Raw genomic sequence first — 16383 nt, forward strand, 5'->3', positions numbered from 1 at the left:
CTTAAAAACAGAGTCAGTCTGCTTCCCCTGCCCCCACCTGTATTGGCGCTTAAGGAAGGAACTCACGGATGTGCTTAAACGTTTGAGCCTCATGAAGTTGTAGACAGAGTCCTTCCTGAAACACGTACAGGCACAGTAACTTTTACCGTGTGCGTCAGGGGATCTGTGAGGAGGACGAGGACCCCGTGTGTCTCAAGGCCGAATTCCCAATGCCACGTTCAATGCCTGGGACTCAGCAGGTGCTCATTAGATATTTGTTGTAGAAGGAGCGTAGGGATGGGCGTGGGAGAGAGTGGGACCACTCTCCTACTGACAGACAGTGAAGCTGATAGCATCTGTGTCTAGTGTGATGCTATGGCCGAGAGACAGGGCTGTGAGGAGCATTTTCCTACCTCTGTTTCTTTCCCAATGACCGATTAGTTGTGTAAGCTCTTCCAAGGGGAAGGCTGGGTCAAAGATGTACACAGATAGTGTTGCCCTGTATTGGAATGGCCTTTTAGGAAGGCTCTACTAGTCGACACTCCCACTGACAGGGACGAGTACCTGTTTTTCCACATCCTTGCTAACAACACTCAGTATTATTGTGGTCTCAATCTGCCAATCTGGCAGGTGAAAAATATGTTGTTATTATCTTAACCAACATTTCTTTGATTCCCAGTAACTCTAAGGAGTTTCATTATGCTTGCTAATTTTCTTTGCAAATTGCCCATCATACCCTTTGTCTGTGCTCCCCTCTCCCTGTTGGGGGTGAGCTTTTTTTTTCTTATTGATTCATGAAAACTCTTTGCATATTAAGGAGACCAACTCTTTGTCATTTGGGTGGGCAAGAAGAGCCAGAAGTTGAGAGAGGGGAAGTCACTCATCAACGTATACATCTGAGAAGAGGTGGGTCAGAAATGTGAAATAAAATCTGTTTAGCCCTGTCTGGGGTTTTTATTTTTGTTTTTTAATTTATTGATTTTAGAGAGAGAGGAAAGGAGAGAGAGAAACATCAGTTTGTTTTTCCACTCATTTATGTATTCATTGGTTGATTCTCATATGTGCCTTCACTGGAGATCGAACCTGCACCTTGGTGCATGGGGATGACACTCTACCCAACTGAACTACCTGGTCAGGGGCCATGTCTGGAGTTCCTTACCAAAGCCTCCATGTAACCTTGTCCTTTCCCTGGCTTTGCCCCTCCATGGCCCAAGAGCCCTGAGTTCCCATGATCTCAGAAAGGGGAGAGGCCTCTCACCCTTCCTACATCCGCAGCAAACCTATTCTTTGGTTTGTTGTGTAGATTAAATACTTAGCACATACTAGGTAATCAATACATAGGATCTGGTATTCTTGCTATTAATTTGTTTTTCTCTTCAGCCACGTCTTGCCAGCCGCCTCCCTCTTTGAGCCATCCTTCTACCGTCTCAAACATCGGTCACTCTCAAAGCAAATTCCTCATGACTCCTAGCTTTTGCATATGCTATTCCACTGTTCTACTTGGTCCATTTGAAGAACTCCTACTCATACTTCAAAACCCTATTCAGGTTTTCCTTTCTCTGGGAAGTCTTCCCTTATTCCTAGGCTGAGTTTCTGATTATAGATCCTGTATCCAGGGCTGTTGTGTTCCCTTTGGGCTTTCCAGGGCACTCAGAAATAAGACAAACTTCTCCAAGTAAAAAAAAAAAAATCACTAGCTCGAAGTTATAAAAGCTCTAGAACCAAAGTGAACACATTTCATTCCGTAGCTGGAAAATAGAGCACTCATCAACTTTATTGTCCAAGCCAATTTTCAAAAACCTCTTGGGATCGTTAAAAATAATTTACCAGTTAGATATTTCTCACTTCAAAGAATTCTCAAGTATGCCTGTTGATTGCTGACTAACAGCATCCAGTCATAAATTAAACAAAGTATTGAGGCCAAATAATTTCCAAAACAAAATTACTAAAAACCTCTAGAGTGTTGTTTTTCTTTTTAGTCAGCTTTATCACAGTATAATTTACACACAATAACATTCACTATTTTATATTTCATTTTATTTTAAAAAATATTTTATTTATTTTTAGAGAGAGGGGAAGGGAGGGAGAAAGAGAGGGAGAGAAACATCAATGTGTGGTTGCCTCTTGCGCGCCCCCTGCTGGAATCCTGGCCTGCAACCCAGGCTAGTGTCCTGACTGGGAATCAAACCAGCGACCCTTTGGTTTGTAGGTCAGTGCTCAATCCACTGAGCTACACCAGGGAGGGTGATGTTCACTATTTTTAAGTGAATGTTCTGATAAGATTTGACAAACATATGTGGTCAGGTATATAACCAACAGCAGGATGAAGACAGAGACTATTTTCAAACCCCCCAAAAGTTCCCTTTCCAAGAATCACTTCCCGCATTTCTTCTGCCCCAACCACTAATGTCCATTCTTTCATATTGTATTGTCTTTCATGCCGTGTCATGTAATTGGGATCATACAGCACCGGTCCTTAGTGTTTGGCTACATGGTCCCTTATCCCTGAGTCAAAACGCCCAGCCCTTCTCTCTGAGGTCCAGGAGTCCAGGCTCCAGCCCCTCCTCCCTCAGACCCGGGAGTGTGCGAACCCTAGGCTAGTAGGAATTCTAAACTTCAGTCATAGAGTCTACGAGGAAGGTAGTATTTAATTAAATAATTATTATTTATTTTTAGAGAGCAGGGAAGGGAGAAGGAGAGGGAGAGGGAGAAAAACATTGATGTAAGAGAGAAACATCCATCTGTTGCCTCTCCCACGCGCCCCGACCAGGGCGAACAAGGCAATCCAGGCAGGTGTCCTGACCGGGAATCAAACCCACCACCTTTCAATTTACCAGAGATCGCTCCAACCAACTAAGCCACACAGGGCTTAGCTGGTTGGCCAAACCAATGTGTACACATTTTTGGACGAGGGAAGAGGCTGATAGAGTTGAAAGACCCCCAGAGTAACAGTCCTGAAGCGGCCGCTGCAGGACTGGGATTCTGGTTTCATTGTAGAACCGCGCGGCCCTGTGTAGCAGAACGAGTGTGACGTAATCCCAACAGCGCGTAGGCCCCGCCCAAATCACCGAACCCTAGCCGTGACCACACCCCCAGCCCCGTAAACTACCATTCCCAGAAGTAGAAGCGCTCACGGCCCATCCCCATAGGTCCCACCCTGGAAGCCCCGCCCCGTCCGTGTCCCGCCCCCGCCCCTTTCAGGAAGCCGCCAGTTTAAGTAGCGATTGCCCTTTCCCACGTGGATTTCAGGCACCCCCGGCTCCTTGGAGCTACTGGGGCGGCTGATCTGCTGTCCGGCTCGCGCTGGGTCCAGCTCCCGCCTGTCATGAACCGCTACCTCTTGCCGGCGTCGCTGCTGGGCACGGCGGTGGGTGGCGCTGTGCTGCTCCGGTGAGTATGTGCTGGTCTCCATCCGAAGCCCAGGGAGAGAAGGCCGGGTGGAGACCACCAACCCTTCGCCTACCAGCTCACCCCAGAGAACGTGAGGACAAACCTGAACCCCGCGATGGCAGGTCACCGTCAAGGTCACCCCGGGGAAGGGGCGGTTCCGGGCCCTAGTAAACATTTTGACCTAGTTGCTTCCGGACTTTTAAGTAATGAATTAATTCATTTAGCAAATATTTAATGAGCAGTTCCCCTATATCCCCAGCTGACCCGGGAGCAAGGAAAATATATGCCACCTAAGCTTTCTTATCCGAAATTACAGAAACAAATAGAATTGTCCAGCTTGGCAAACGAAAAGCTCGTAATGCATGGGATGTAGACATAGTTTTTGTCTTTCCTAGGTGAGTTCACTTAAAACACACACACACACACACACACACACACACACACACAAACCAGCTAGCAAATAATCTACAGCAGCGCTGTTCGGTAGAACTTTCTGTGTGGATGGAAGTGCCTCTGTTCATGCTGTGCAATTTACCAGAGCGACCTTTGGTAAATTGAAAGGTGGTAGGTTTGATTCCCGGTCAGGCCACCTGCCTGGATTACCTTTTGTTCACATAGTGTCACGTGTGGCTGCTGAGCACCAAGAGTGTGCTTACGTTCCGCTTATAGTTAACAATATGCAAAGTGTTCTCACAACGATTAGAAAAAAAGGATTAGCCATATGTAATTTTATTCGTTATACAAGAAAAGAGATTGGGAGTTCGACCAGAAAGTAATTGGAATTGAATTATTATTATTTTTTCAAAGAGCATGTAGGATAGACTGTGAGTGTGTTTGAATAATTACCTTTGGGTTTATTTATCTGCCCTATGATGAGGCTGCATTTTGAACTTGTTCCTTCTGATCTGATACCGTCCTTTTCACCTAGTTAGCTGGCTCCTTGTTCTTTATATTTATTAATTTATTAAACTACTGCTCTGAAATATGAACTGGCTTTTTTATGGAAAGCTCTAGAAAATGGAATAAATAATATAAAATGATTATAATAAAATCCATTGGCCACTGTTTTTGTTTTTATTCATACTGTTGACTTTCAATTCTGAAAAAGCTAAACGATGTAATAAAAATGAAAAAAAAAACCAAAACAGAAACCAAGTGCCTGGTGGGTGGGGAGTATGGCTATTTATTTATTAAAATTTTAAAATTTATTCCTTTTTTAAAGAGAGATAGAGGAGAGGGAGGGAGAGAGGGAGGGAGAAAGAGAGAGAGAGAGAGAAACACTGATTTGTTGTTCCACTTATTGATGTGTTCATTGGTTGATTCTTTTAAGATTTTATTTATCTTAAAGGGGAAGGGAAGGAGAAAAAGGAAGAGAAACTTTAATGTGTGGTTGCCTCTTGCATGCCCCCTACTGGGGACCTGGCCTGCAACCCAGGCATGTGCCCTGACTGGGAATCGAACTGAGATCGTGTGGTTTGCAGGCCTGGGCTCAATCCACTGAGCTACACCAGCCAGGGCATTATTGGTTGATTCTTGTATGTGCCCTAACTGGGGAGTGAACCTGAAACCTTGGCTTTTGGGGATGCTGCTCCAACCAACTGAGCTACCTGGCCAAGGGCCTTGCGATTTATTTTTAATTCATTTAAATTCAACAGCCTCAGGTGGCCAGTGGCTACGATGTTTGACAGTGGTCTCCTCTTGTGTTGAGGTGGCATTGTTTATTTGGCTAGTCCCCTAAGGGTGACATGGGGTCATGTCCAGTTTTTAGCCTCTGGGTATTACAGACCTAGCAGCATTTTCATGGCCCCCAAGGTCATGTACACCCTAATGCTTAGAACCAGATGACATTGAGTTAGGGACCTTGAGATGGGAGATGACCTTGGGTGATCCTGGTGACTTACATCCCAAGGGTCCTTGTGAGAGAGGGAGGCAGGAGAATCAGGGTCAGAATCTTGAAGAGGAGGGAGGGAACATGGAGCCAAAGAATGGGGGAAGAGTACCAGAAACTGCCCAAGAGCCCTGAGAAAAAAGAATACAGCCTGGTACCTGGATTTTAGCCCCGTGAGACCCATTTGGGGAGCCTGACTGGCAGAACTGGAGGAGACTACACCTGCCTGGTTTTAACCATTTGTTACAGCAGCCACAGGAAGCGAATACAGTGTGTCTTCATAAAATGACTCATGTCACAGCCTGGAGGCTCCTGCACACCAGGCTGTGCCCCACCCTCCGCCTGCAACGTGACAATGGCTTCATGGAGTTCATGCTGGGGAAACACGCGCTCGGAGGGGTCATTTGCCCAGGATCGAAGCCGCGGGGGCCACCCGTGGTGAGTGGACAGACAGATGGAACTGACCGCGATGTTTCTTGCCTTCAGGGACTATGTCGCTGGCGGGATCTGTCCGAGCAAGGCCACCATTCAGGGGAAGACGGTCATCGTGACGGGCGCCAACACTGGTATTGGGAAGCAGACCGCCTTGGAGTTGGCGCGGAGAGGTGAGGGTCTCGGTGGCAGGAGTGTATGGGGTTGAGCGGGGTGGGGGGAGGGGGGAGAGGGGAAGGGACTGAGCAGCACAAATAGGCAGTTACAGAACATTTACACGGATGTAAAGCCCAGCACAGGGAATAGAGTCAATAACAGTGTAATCACCAGGTGTGGTGTCAGGTGGGCACTAGGCTTCCCGCGGGGATCACTTCTGTGAGGTGTACACACGTCTAATCACTATGCTGAGACTAGTGTAATATTGAATGTCTGCTGTCTTTGGGGAAAAAAGGGGGGAGCCCTGTGTTCTCTGCTCGAGGCTCAGGGTGTGACACTGGCAGTGGAGGGTTCTTTTAGAGGGATGTCAGGTCGTTTGATTCTTTTCGTTCCCAGCGGCAGGAACCCAACTCACACCCTGAGTCTCAAGGAGAAAACATAGGGCTTCACCTCTCTTTTTTTTTTTTTAAAGACAGCAAATATTTAATATTACATTAGTCTCAGGTAAGCCCTAAGCCCTGGGAGAGGGTGGGGGTGTTCAGGGTCTCAATGGGGGCCGAGGTTTTGTTTTTTTATCTGTGCTGGCCTCACTCTCTCTTACCATGGGTGGACTCAGTCCTAGTGGCTGGCTTGGGGCCTCGGTTGGAGGTCAGGGTCAAGACCTGGCTTCAGGCTCTTCCAGGTGCCCTTGGATTTGGGATGTTTCAGCGTTTTTCTCAAGGTCCAAATGGGGTTTTGGAGGAATCCCATGGGCCCTCCTCATTGCTTGAGGATCACTTTTGAAGTTGGAATGAACAGGGTGTCCGGGGGGCCAGGTGTGAGAAAGGGTGGAGCCAGGGGTTTCGGCCTCAGCAGCTGGAAGGCCCGGGCTGGTCAGCCAGGGCGGGAAGGCCGAGGCAGGTGAGAGGCCCAGAGGACAGCAGGAGCTCCCTGGGCTTGTTGAGTGGTGGCGGCCAGGGGAACGGAACGGGTCCCTGGTGGGGACCCAGGCCTGAGCTGTGCGTCCACCCCCGCCGTGTGGTTCGCAGGCCCGCACTCAATCCACTGAGCTACACCAGCCAGGGCATTATTGGTTGATTCTTGTATGTGCCCTGATTGGGGAGTGAACCTGAAACCTTGGCTTTTGGGGATGCTGCTCCAACCAATTGAGCTACCTGGCCAAGGGCCTTGCGATTTACTTTTAATTCATTTAAATTCAACAGCCTCAGCATGGTGGGGGACTGTGATGGACAGCCCCCGGCCACGTGAGGTTCCCACATGTGCTCCTCCCAGGAGAAGGTGAGAAGGGAAATTGTCAGACGCACCCATGGCCGTCCTGGGGACCCTGCTGTCACTAGGAAGATATACAGATTGCGGGGGGGGGGGGCCCAGTGAGTCTGTTTTGAGCCATGTGAGGGGGCAGGGGGATACGTAGGAGGCAGCTGGGTGCCCTGTGGGCGGGATACGCCACACAGATCCGCATGGTCCTCAATCCCTGTTTCCTGTTCTCGCTTGTCCAATTAAAAAACAAAACAAAACAACAACAAAAAAAACCCACCCCACTTTGACTGGTGTGGCTCAGTGGATTGAGCACTAACCTTTGAACCAAAGGGTTGCTGGTTCTGTTCCCAGTCAGGGCACATGCCTGGGTTGCGGGCCAGGTCCCCAGTAGGGGGCGCATGAGAGGCAACCACACATTGAAGTTTCTCTCCTTCCCTTTCTGCCTTCCTTCCCCTCTCTAAAAACAAAGAAACTCAATAAAAAATAAAAAAACCCACAACCATCTATTTTTACAGATGTATTGAGATTTCATCTGTTTAAAGTATACACTTCAAGGATTTTTAGCATATTCAGAGTTGTGTAACTGTTGCCACTTTCAATTGGAACATTTTTATCACCCCAAAACCTCACTTCCCTTATTCTCCCCCCTGTCCCCCACCCTTCCGTAGAAAATCATGAATCTTCCTTCCGTAGATTTGCCTGTTCTGGACATTTCATAGAAATAGAATCATATGGAATGTGTCCTTTGCTGTGTGGCTTCTTTCCCTCAGCATCAAGTTCTGTGTTGCAGCAGGTGTCAGGGTTCCCTTCCGTTTTCATGGCTGCGTAATATTCCACTGCATGGACACATTGTATGTTGTTTATCCATTCATCCGTTGATGGACACTTGGGTTGTTTCCACCTCTGGGCTGTTGTGAATAGTGCTTCTGTGAACATGTGTGTCTGCATTTTTGTGAGGGCTTATGTTCTCATTTGTACTGGGTATATACATACCTAGGAGTGGATCTTTAAAAAAAAATTTTTTTCCCCCTATTCTGGGCTTCCAGGAGGCAACATCATCCTGGCCTGTCGAGACATGGAGAAGTGTGAGGCGGCGGCCAAGGACATTCGAGGGGAGACCCTGAATCACAGCGTCAATGCACGCCACCTGGACCTGGCCTCTCTGAAGTCCATCCGAGAGTTTGCTGCGAAAATCATCGAAGGTAGGAGGGCGGGTGCTGGCTGTGTGGGGTGAGGTCTCAGGTGGCCAGGCTCTGAGGAGTCTGGAATTAAACCAGGCTTGGTTCACCCGTGACTGGTGTGGCTCAGTGGACTGAGCACTGGACTGCAAACCAAAAGGGTCGCCGGTTCGATTCCCAGTCAGGGCACATGCCTGGGTTGCAGGCCAAGTCCCACTAGGGGGCGCGTGAGAGGCAACCACACATTGATGTTTCTCTCCCTCTAAAAAACAAAAAACCCTTTAGGCAAAAGAGGCCAAAAGGGCAGAGACACTGATCCATTGTCCATTGTCTCCTGAGGCTTTCTGTCTCTGGTGATGGTGACGCCAGGGGCACACAGGTGAGTCAGATTCAGGCTGCACCTCCAAGGAGCCCCCGAGCATGGCTGTGACAATCCCTCCACCACCGGGGGACCCACAGGCACACTGCCAAGTCCCCAGACCTCCCACTTTCTTTGCTGGGTGTTTCTTTTCGCAAATCCAAGGATCAGGCTTGAGTTTTTCTGCACTTGTCACCTTGATCGGTGACTCATTCATTTCGCTTCATGCCTGGCATCTGGAGAACTGTTCACATATTAATTTTTTTGAATAGGAATAAAATAACGTTGACTGTATTAAATGTTCAGAAAGTGCAAAAGAGGCGGCGGCCAAGTGTCTCCCTGCCATGCCCGCCCCTAGCTCTCAGCCACCTTCCTCATGTGCGCAATGCCTGCGTGTCCTACATTTCATGCCTTTATTACGCAGGCAGGAGTATGGCCGCCCCTTGGTCTTTGGGGACAGACTGAGCCTGTTGCACACCTGGTACTACACCTAGCTCTTTCCCCCTGGTTCTCTCTTCCAGGCTCGCAGGCAGAGCTTCCTTGTTCTTGCGGCTACATTGTATTTCTTTATTCTTTGCTTGTGACAACATTGTGGCTACATTGTATTTCTTTATTCTTTGCTTGTGACAACATTGTGGTTCCTTGCGTGGCTCTGACAGGTTGGCTGCTTGGCTTCCAGCTTTTCTGGGGCTGCCGTGGACGTCTATTCTCCTGTTTTTTTTTTGTTCCATGTGACGGTGTCTGCGGATCTTGGAGAGAGCCCCATCCTCTTTACCCAGCTCTGTGCTAAATAAAAGCAGGAAAGCAGGCTGGGAGACCCAGGAGCTGTGACTCAGGAGAGAACAAATAAACATTTATAGACTTAAAAAAAACGCCCCTAATGCAAAGAAATACATGTTCCTTATGGAATAAAGTCCCGAACAATAAAGAACTAAACACCATTGATTCCACACCAACCCCAAGGAAGGCACTTTTAACCTCCCCAGCTCCCTGCCCCATATCGTGAAGCTTCGGTTGTGAAAACATAGCTACTGCTCTTTATTTTAACAACACAGATTAATAACACTCAGGAAGGATCGCAGAGGGGGAAACTGTGTCACAGAGGCGCTGTGTGACTTGGCCGAGAGCTGCTCAGGGTAGAGGTGGGGATTTGAACCCCCATCTGATGGGCTTCCCAGCTTCTTGTGTTCCTGATGGCCGTATTACACTCCCTTCCCTGGAAGTAGGGGACGAAAGAGAGACTGTGTATTAGGTGCTAGGGGACCGAGTGGTTATTTCTATGGACCCTAAAAACCGCTTTGGGAGTGTTATGGATTCGCTCATGTCTCGTCCCCCCAAAAGATGGGCCAGATGTGTCCTTAGAGATGGGGTCTTTACAGAGGTCATCAAGTGAAAATGAGGCCATTAGGGTGGGCCCTGACCTAGTCTGACCGGTGTCCTTCGGAGATCAGGACACGGACTCCCAGAGGGACGACCCTGTGGGGACACAGGAAAGAGACTCCTGTCTACCCGCTGAGCAGAGAGGCAGGGAACGGATTTTGCCTCACGGTCTCAGAGCACACCAGCCCCTGACGCCTTGATCTTGGATGTCCAGCCTCCAGAACTGGGGGATGGTAGGTTTCCTTTGTTCAAGCTGCCCAGCATGTGGCCAGAAGTCCGAGACCAGGGGTCGGCAGGGCTGTGTGAGTCGAATGCTCTCTGATCCCCTAAGCCTCTGGTGGTGGCTGTCCAGCCTGACATCCCTCAGCTTGTAGCTGCGTCCCCACTGTCCTTCCATCATCACACCACGGTCTCCCTGTGTATATGTCTGTGTCCAAACTTCCCTTTAAAAAAAAAGATTTTATTTATTTACTTTTTAGAGAGAGGGGAAGGGAGGGAGAAAGAGAGAGAGAGAGAGAGAAACACTGATGTGCGATCAATCAGTTGCCTCTTGTGCGCCCCCTACTGGGGACCTGGCTTGCAACCCAGGCATGTGCCCTGACTGGGAATCGAACTGGCGACCATTCTGTTCTCAGGTCGGTGCTCAATCCACTGAGCCACACCAGTCAGGGCCACACATTTCCCTTATGAAGACACCAGTCACGTTGGATGAGGGCCCACCCTGTGGCCTCACTTTTACTCGATTACTTCTGCAAAGACTCGGTTTCCAAAGAAAGGTCACATGCACAGGTTTTGGGTGGACACAAACGTTTGGGGACATTGTTCAGCCCAGCACAGGCCTGGAGCTGACACGCTTGCCCTGACCCTTGTCTTCCAGAGGAGGAGAGGGTGCATGTGCTGGTCAACAATGCAGCCGTGATGCGGTGCCCACACTGGACCACCGAGGACGGCTTCGAAATGCAGCTTGGCGTGAACTACCTGGGTGAGGCAGTGGGCTGTGCATTGTTGGCACCCACCTGGGGCGTCAGCGGGGTCCCTAGTGGGTCAGCCACAGGCTCTGGGATGGGGCCCTCTTCCACTCTCCAGGTTGGCCACATGGCCACCGGTGGGGTCACCCAGCAGCTCAGGGAGGTGCCTGTTCCTTGTGGACACTCAGAAAGTCTTTGAGATCCTCCATCCATCTCTTCACCTTTAACTTACCTCTCTCCGTAAGACCCTATCTCCAAATAAGGTCACATTCTGAGGTTCTGGAGGGTTGGGTTTCAACATATTTTTTGGGGGGGAGGAGTGGAAAGATACAACTCAACTCTTAACACACATTACCATCATTCACAACCTATTGTCTGGGACTCAGTCACATGACCAAGCTGGCTGCAAAGGAGTCTGGGAAAAGTAGTCTTTTACTGGGACTTCTTGGGCCTAGGCAAAAATTCTCTTACTGTATAAGAAGTGGGGAAAGGATTTTGGGAGGTAGAAGGCAATCTCTTCTCTAGCCGACCTTGACCTCGGGCTGGACAATTAATTCCTTGTTGCAGGGGCTGTCCTTTGTGTTGTAGGATGTTGAGCGGCATTCCTGGCCTCCACCCACTAGATGGCAGTAGTGTCCTTACTTTCTGCTGAGGTGATGACCAACATTGTCTCCAGATATTGCCAGATGTTCCCTGGGGGCAGGGGAGGGGGGAAGCATATTGCCTATGGTTGAGAACCATGAGTTATGGGGAGGGTGTGATATGGTAATGTTCTCAGCATACCCCCAGGTCAGAGTTTAAGGACAGTTACCTTCTCATCTTCTTTTGTCCAGGTCACTTTCTTTTGACAAACTTACTTCTGGACAAGCTGAAGGCCTCAGCTCCTTCACGGGTCATCAACCTCTCGTCCTTGGCCCACATCGCCGGGCACATAGACTTTGATGACCTGAACTGGGAAAAGAGGAAGTATAACACCAAAGCGGCCTACTGCCAGAGCAAGCTGGCCCTCGTCCTCTTCACCAAGGAGCTGAGCCGGCGGCTGCAAGGTGCGTGTGTGACCTACTTTTCCCTTGGCTCTGATACTGGAACGGTCCTGCTGGTACCCTGGGCTGATGGGAGGTCAAGCATGGGCTCTAGGATAGAGTAGCAAATTCAGGACGCACCATTAGGCTCCCCTCTGGTGCCTGAAGCAGACATCACTAATCAACACACACATAACTAAGCTTCTTTGGTACCCGAGGCAGACATCACTAATCAACATATATTGCTAGGCTTGCTGCCAGTGCCTGAAGCAGGCATCACTAATCAATCACGCACAACCAGGCTTCTCTGGTGCCTGAAGCAGACATTACTAATCAATCACATTTTCTCTGCCCATCCAGGACTGGCACGTAAGCCTTTGGTGCTCCAGGCCAGTGGAAATTGGGCAATCTCTGGAGACGCTTTTGGCTGTCACTTTGGGGGTGGGTGTTGCTACTTGTAGCTAGTGGACAGAAGCTGGGGATACAGCTTGGCATCTCCAGTGAATGGGTTAAAGAATGATCAGATCTCAGTCTCAATAGTGCTGATGTTGAAAAGTCTGCCCTTTGCTCTTTTTTCTCGTGGAGGATGTGTTAACTCACCTGGGAGCTTGTCAGACCCACCCTGACCCACTGCTTCAGACCCTCTGGGGGTGGGGCCCAGTGGTCTGGGTTTCTCAAGCACTCGATGTGATTTTGACACACATTCAGGTTCCGAGGCTCTGCTCAGGGCAGCCTTGCAAGATCAAACCGTCTGGTGTGGAGGTTTCAGATCAAGAGGTTGATGTGGGTTCAAAAGCAGGAAACAGAGGAGCCCCAGAGTTCAGGGTGGACAGCATCAGGCTTCCTGGTAAAGAGTAAATCTGGCGTCTGTCTCGCCAGCCCCTTGCTCCATCCTTCCCTTCTCTCCCCAGGTACTGGTGTGACCGTTAATGCGCTGCACCCTGGTGTGGCCAGGACAGAGCTGGGCAGACACACGGGCATGCATAAATCTGCCTTCTCCAGCTTCACGCTCGGTAAGTGTCCTCCCGGTCTGGGGCCCCTTGCTGAACCCCTGGCCTTCCTGCTTGAGGCCCGGGAACCTCCTTTAGGGTATTAGTTAGGGCCAATGGGATATACATGTAGGTACTTAGAAAGATGTATTAGGAGAGATTGGCTCACAATTTATGGAGAATTCCTACAATCTGCTTTCAGCATGTTGGAGGCCCAGGAAAGCTGGTGTGTGGTGTAGTCACACTCTGAGTCTGTCGGGTGGGAGTGCCCATGTCTGACCACAGGAGGAGATGGACGTCCTAGCTCAAGCAAAGAGCAAATTCACCCTTTCTCACATTTTTTGTTCTAGTCTGGCCCTCAACTGATTGATGCTGCCCACCTGGGTTTCCTTGACTCAGTCTATCGATTCAAATGCTCACCTCTCAGATACACCCAGAAATAAGGCTTTGTCAGCTCTCTGGTTGTCCGTTAGCCCAGTTCAGTTGACATAAACTTAACATCACCCTCGGAGACTGCTCCCTCCTCTGTCTCTTTTATGCTACCAAGAACAGGTCACTTTTCTGTGTCTATTGCTGCCAGCCTCAGCGTAGCCCCAGGAAACAGGCCAGAGCCCGTTTGATGAGAAAGCCATATCTCTTGGTGTGGGGGAGGGGGGTGCGGGGCATGGAGCCAACTCCCAGAGTCCTCTGGGTTCAGGGTCCCCTCAGCTTCTCCCAGAACCAGCTGGGCCACCCTGGGAGAGCAACTTCACCTCTCTGAGCCTCAGTGTCCTCATGCAAAGGGAGAACCAGAACAGTACGTACGTCACTGTCACTGGGAGCATTAGATGAGACCTCCAGTAAGAGGTCCAGCACAGGTGTTTAGCTCAGATTTTTTTGAGAGAGAGAGAGAGATGGGGAGAGGGAGTGGGGAGGGGCAAGAGAGAGAGAAGCAATCAGTGATTTGTTGTTCTGCTTACTTATGCATTCATTGGTTGCTTCTTGTATGTGCCCTGACCAGGGATCAAACCCACAACTGTGGTGTATCTGGACGATGCTCTAACCAACTGAGTCACCTGGCCAGGGCACTTAGAACTTTATAACCAGCATTTGTAATCTTGGAAAACATTCACTGAGTGGGTACTAGGTGTCAAGGATCTTGAGCTGAGGCCAGCACTGGAGACATTTAATAAATAGAAGTTATTGTAAAGCAAGATGAGGTATGGTGGGTATGGGGGGCTGATGGAAAGGAAGGAGAGGTTCCATTTGCCCAGGAAAAAAAAAAGCCAGGGAGGCTTCCTGGAGGAGGTGGCTTTGGGACTGGTACCTATTTCTGGAGGGAAGGGCTAGGGGACTTTCTGGTGGGGGGAACCACAGTAGTAAAAGTCTGGAGGTGGGCTCTGTGGGATTCCAGGCCAACTTCTAGCCTCCGTGGGCTCTGTGTGCTGGGGTGGAGGGGTTTTTTTTGTATCTTCCTCCCTGAATGTGGTCTGAACGCTCTGTGGGCTGATTGCAGGGCCTATCTTCTGGCTGTTGGTCAAGAGCCCGGAGCTGGCCGCCCAGCCCAGCACCTACCTGGCTGTGGCGGAGGAACTTGAGGGCGTTTCTGGAAAGTACTTCGATGGACTCAAAGAGAAGGCTCCAGCCCCCGAGGCTGAGGATGAGGAGGTAGCCCGGAGGCTTTGGGCTGAAAGTGCCCGTTTGGTGGGCTTGAAGATGTCCTAGGAGTTCTCTGTGTGGGGACAACTCCTGTCAAATCACCGGGGAGCAGGTGTGGTGAACTCAGGATGGAGTTGCAAGACCAAGGCTGACTGCCATGCCCACATTACCCTGTAGGTGGCGGTATTGACCAAGCCCAAGGATTAAGAAACGTTTCTGCCATGCCAGAAATCGCCACGAGATGGCAGCATTGACTGTGAAATGCTGGCTGCCATGCTTACATCACCCTCTAGGTGGCAGACTTGCCCTTCTTTTCTGGCCATAGTGGCTTGGCCTACAGGTGGGGTACCTGACCCAGGGGCTGGCTGGGGCAGGGTATCTGGCTGTCACAGGTGAGTATGGTTATCTGATGCTGATTTTGGGAATCTAAATTGGGAACTACCGAGGGAGGAGCCAGTTCCCTCTGATGTGAGCCGCAGTTGAATATAAGTGGTTGGACAGACATGGTCAAGTTCATGGTCCCCTATGGGGACCTCCAGACCCCTTTCTGAGCCTCTGTTTCTCCAACTGTAAAGTGCACAGAATCTCTTGACTACCTCATAGGGTGGTGTGCTGAGCATTTCTTGCTGGGGAATGTTTACTGAAGGTCTTAGGGTTCCTGACTCTGGCCAGGTGCAGGGGTCGGGGGGATAGTTATTCAGAGAACAGGCGGATACGTACCTGGTTCGGACAAGTGACCAATGCACCAGCTGCTGCTGCTGAGTACCCAAGATGCCTGGGGTCACGACCTTCTCTAGCCCTGTGAACTCTCAAACTTGCTCTTTAAGAATAATAAAAAATCTAGCTGAGTCATGGGTTTCATTTTCTTCCTTCACGCATGTGGGGAAGTGCCAATGAGCCGAACAAAAACAAGTCATGTATTTCTTCCCTTTTGTGAAGCAGGGACAACAGTTTAAATAGTACCAAGCCAGTGAACCAATCAGATGTTTACGCGTCTAGAAATGCGGCCCTGGCCCGGTAGCTCAGCTGATTAGAGCACTGACCCCATATGCCAAGGTTGCTGGTTCCGTTCCCAGTCAGGGCACGTACAAGAATCTACCAATGAATGCATCAATAAGTGGAACAACAAATCAATGTTTCTCTCTCTCCCTTTCTTTCAAAAAAAAAAGGGTCCCCACCTACCTGGGGACAACTGTTAAAGTTTGGGTGTCTTCTCTATTAGAAATGGGGCTACCGCTCTGCTCGGGCTCAGAATAAAGGGGCAGCAGCACCCAAAGCTCAGTGATCAAGGTGAATGTTTGGACATTAACTTAAATTTTGAGGGACTCGTGGAGGCCAGGGGAGCTGCTTCGCATCGTGCAATACACTGAACAGCGAGAATGACCCACACCTGGTGCTGGCAGTGTGGGGGAGGGGAGCGGTGGGGGAGGGGAGCGGTGGGGGCGGGACCCGAGACAATCCAACGCTTGGTAAATGCAGTCAGTTTTCCTACTATTACCACATCAGATCAAAGTCGCTGAAGGATGTGTTTGGGATGACGTGACTGGCAGGCAGTGCCGGCCACCACCCCGGATGGTCCCCATCTCCCCCTGTTCCGGAAAATCCACCATCACCTCCCTCCTTTGGAGTCGGCAACTTTATATATTTATTTTCTTTTTCTTTAAAGGCTGAATTTATTGGGGCCACACTGGTTAACAAAATTATATAGGTTTCAGGTGTACAATTCCACAGTACATCATCCATAT

The 16383-nt window shown here is 49.7% G+C and overlaps 1 protein-coding gene across 4 annotated transcripts; it reads left to right on the forward strand.

The window, feature by feature from the left end:
• The first annotated feature begins 3178 nt into the window (after nt 1-3178).
• Nucleotides 3179-15491, forward strand: RDH13 (retinol dehydrogenase 13). 4 transcript variants are annotated; one of them, XM_037038099.1, is made up of 7 exons: nt 3179-3369; nt 5744-5862; nt 8152-8307; nt 10899-11003; nt 11823-12035; nt 12923-13024; nt 14496-15491. In XM_037038099.1, exons 1-7 carry the CDS (start codon nt 3305-3307, stop codon nt 14702-14704), a joined length of 969 nt encoding a protein of 322 aa, XP_036893994.1. In that variant the 5' UTR covers nt 3179-3304; the 3' UTR covers nt 14705-15491. The 4 variants fall into 4 exon arrangements, with proteins under 4 accessions (XP_036893994.1, XP_036893995.1, XP_036893996.1 ...); XM_037038100.1 differs by lacking the exon at nt 14496-15491 and adding an exon at nt 13351-13579; XM_037038102.1 differs by lacking the exon at nt 3179-3369 and adding an exon at nt 3706-3764.
• Nucleotides 15492-16383: the final 892 nt, after the last annotated feature.

Source organism: Sturnira hondurensis, unplaced genomic scaffold, assembly GCF_014824575.4.
Source record: "Sturnira hondurensis isolate 20B ecotype Veracruz unplaced genomic scaffold, ASM1482457v3 Scaffold0024124, whole genome shotgun sequence".
In the NCBI taxonomy this organism is placed as follows: Eukaryota; Metazoa; Chordata; class Mammalia; order Chiroptera; family Phyllostomidae; genus Sturnira; species Sturnira hondurensis.

What these genes read in the sequence shown, in the direction of transcription:
- RDH13 (XM_037038099.1), top strand. Translation starts at nt 3,305, where the DNA reads ATGAACCGCTACCTCTTGCCGGCGTCGCTGCTGGGCACGGCGGTGGGT. An exon ending in CTTGGAGTTGGCGCGGAGAG is followed by an intron (nt 5,863 to 8,151) that starts GTGAGGGTCTCG and finishes CTGGGCTTCCAG; the next exon opens with GAGGCAACATCATCCTGGCC. An exon ending in CTTCTCCAGCTTCACGCTCG is followed by an intron (nt 13,025 to 14,495) that starts GTAAGTGTCCTC and finishes GGCTGATTGCAG; the next exon opens with GGCCTATCTTCTGGCTGTTG.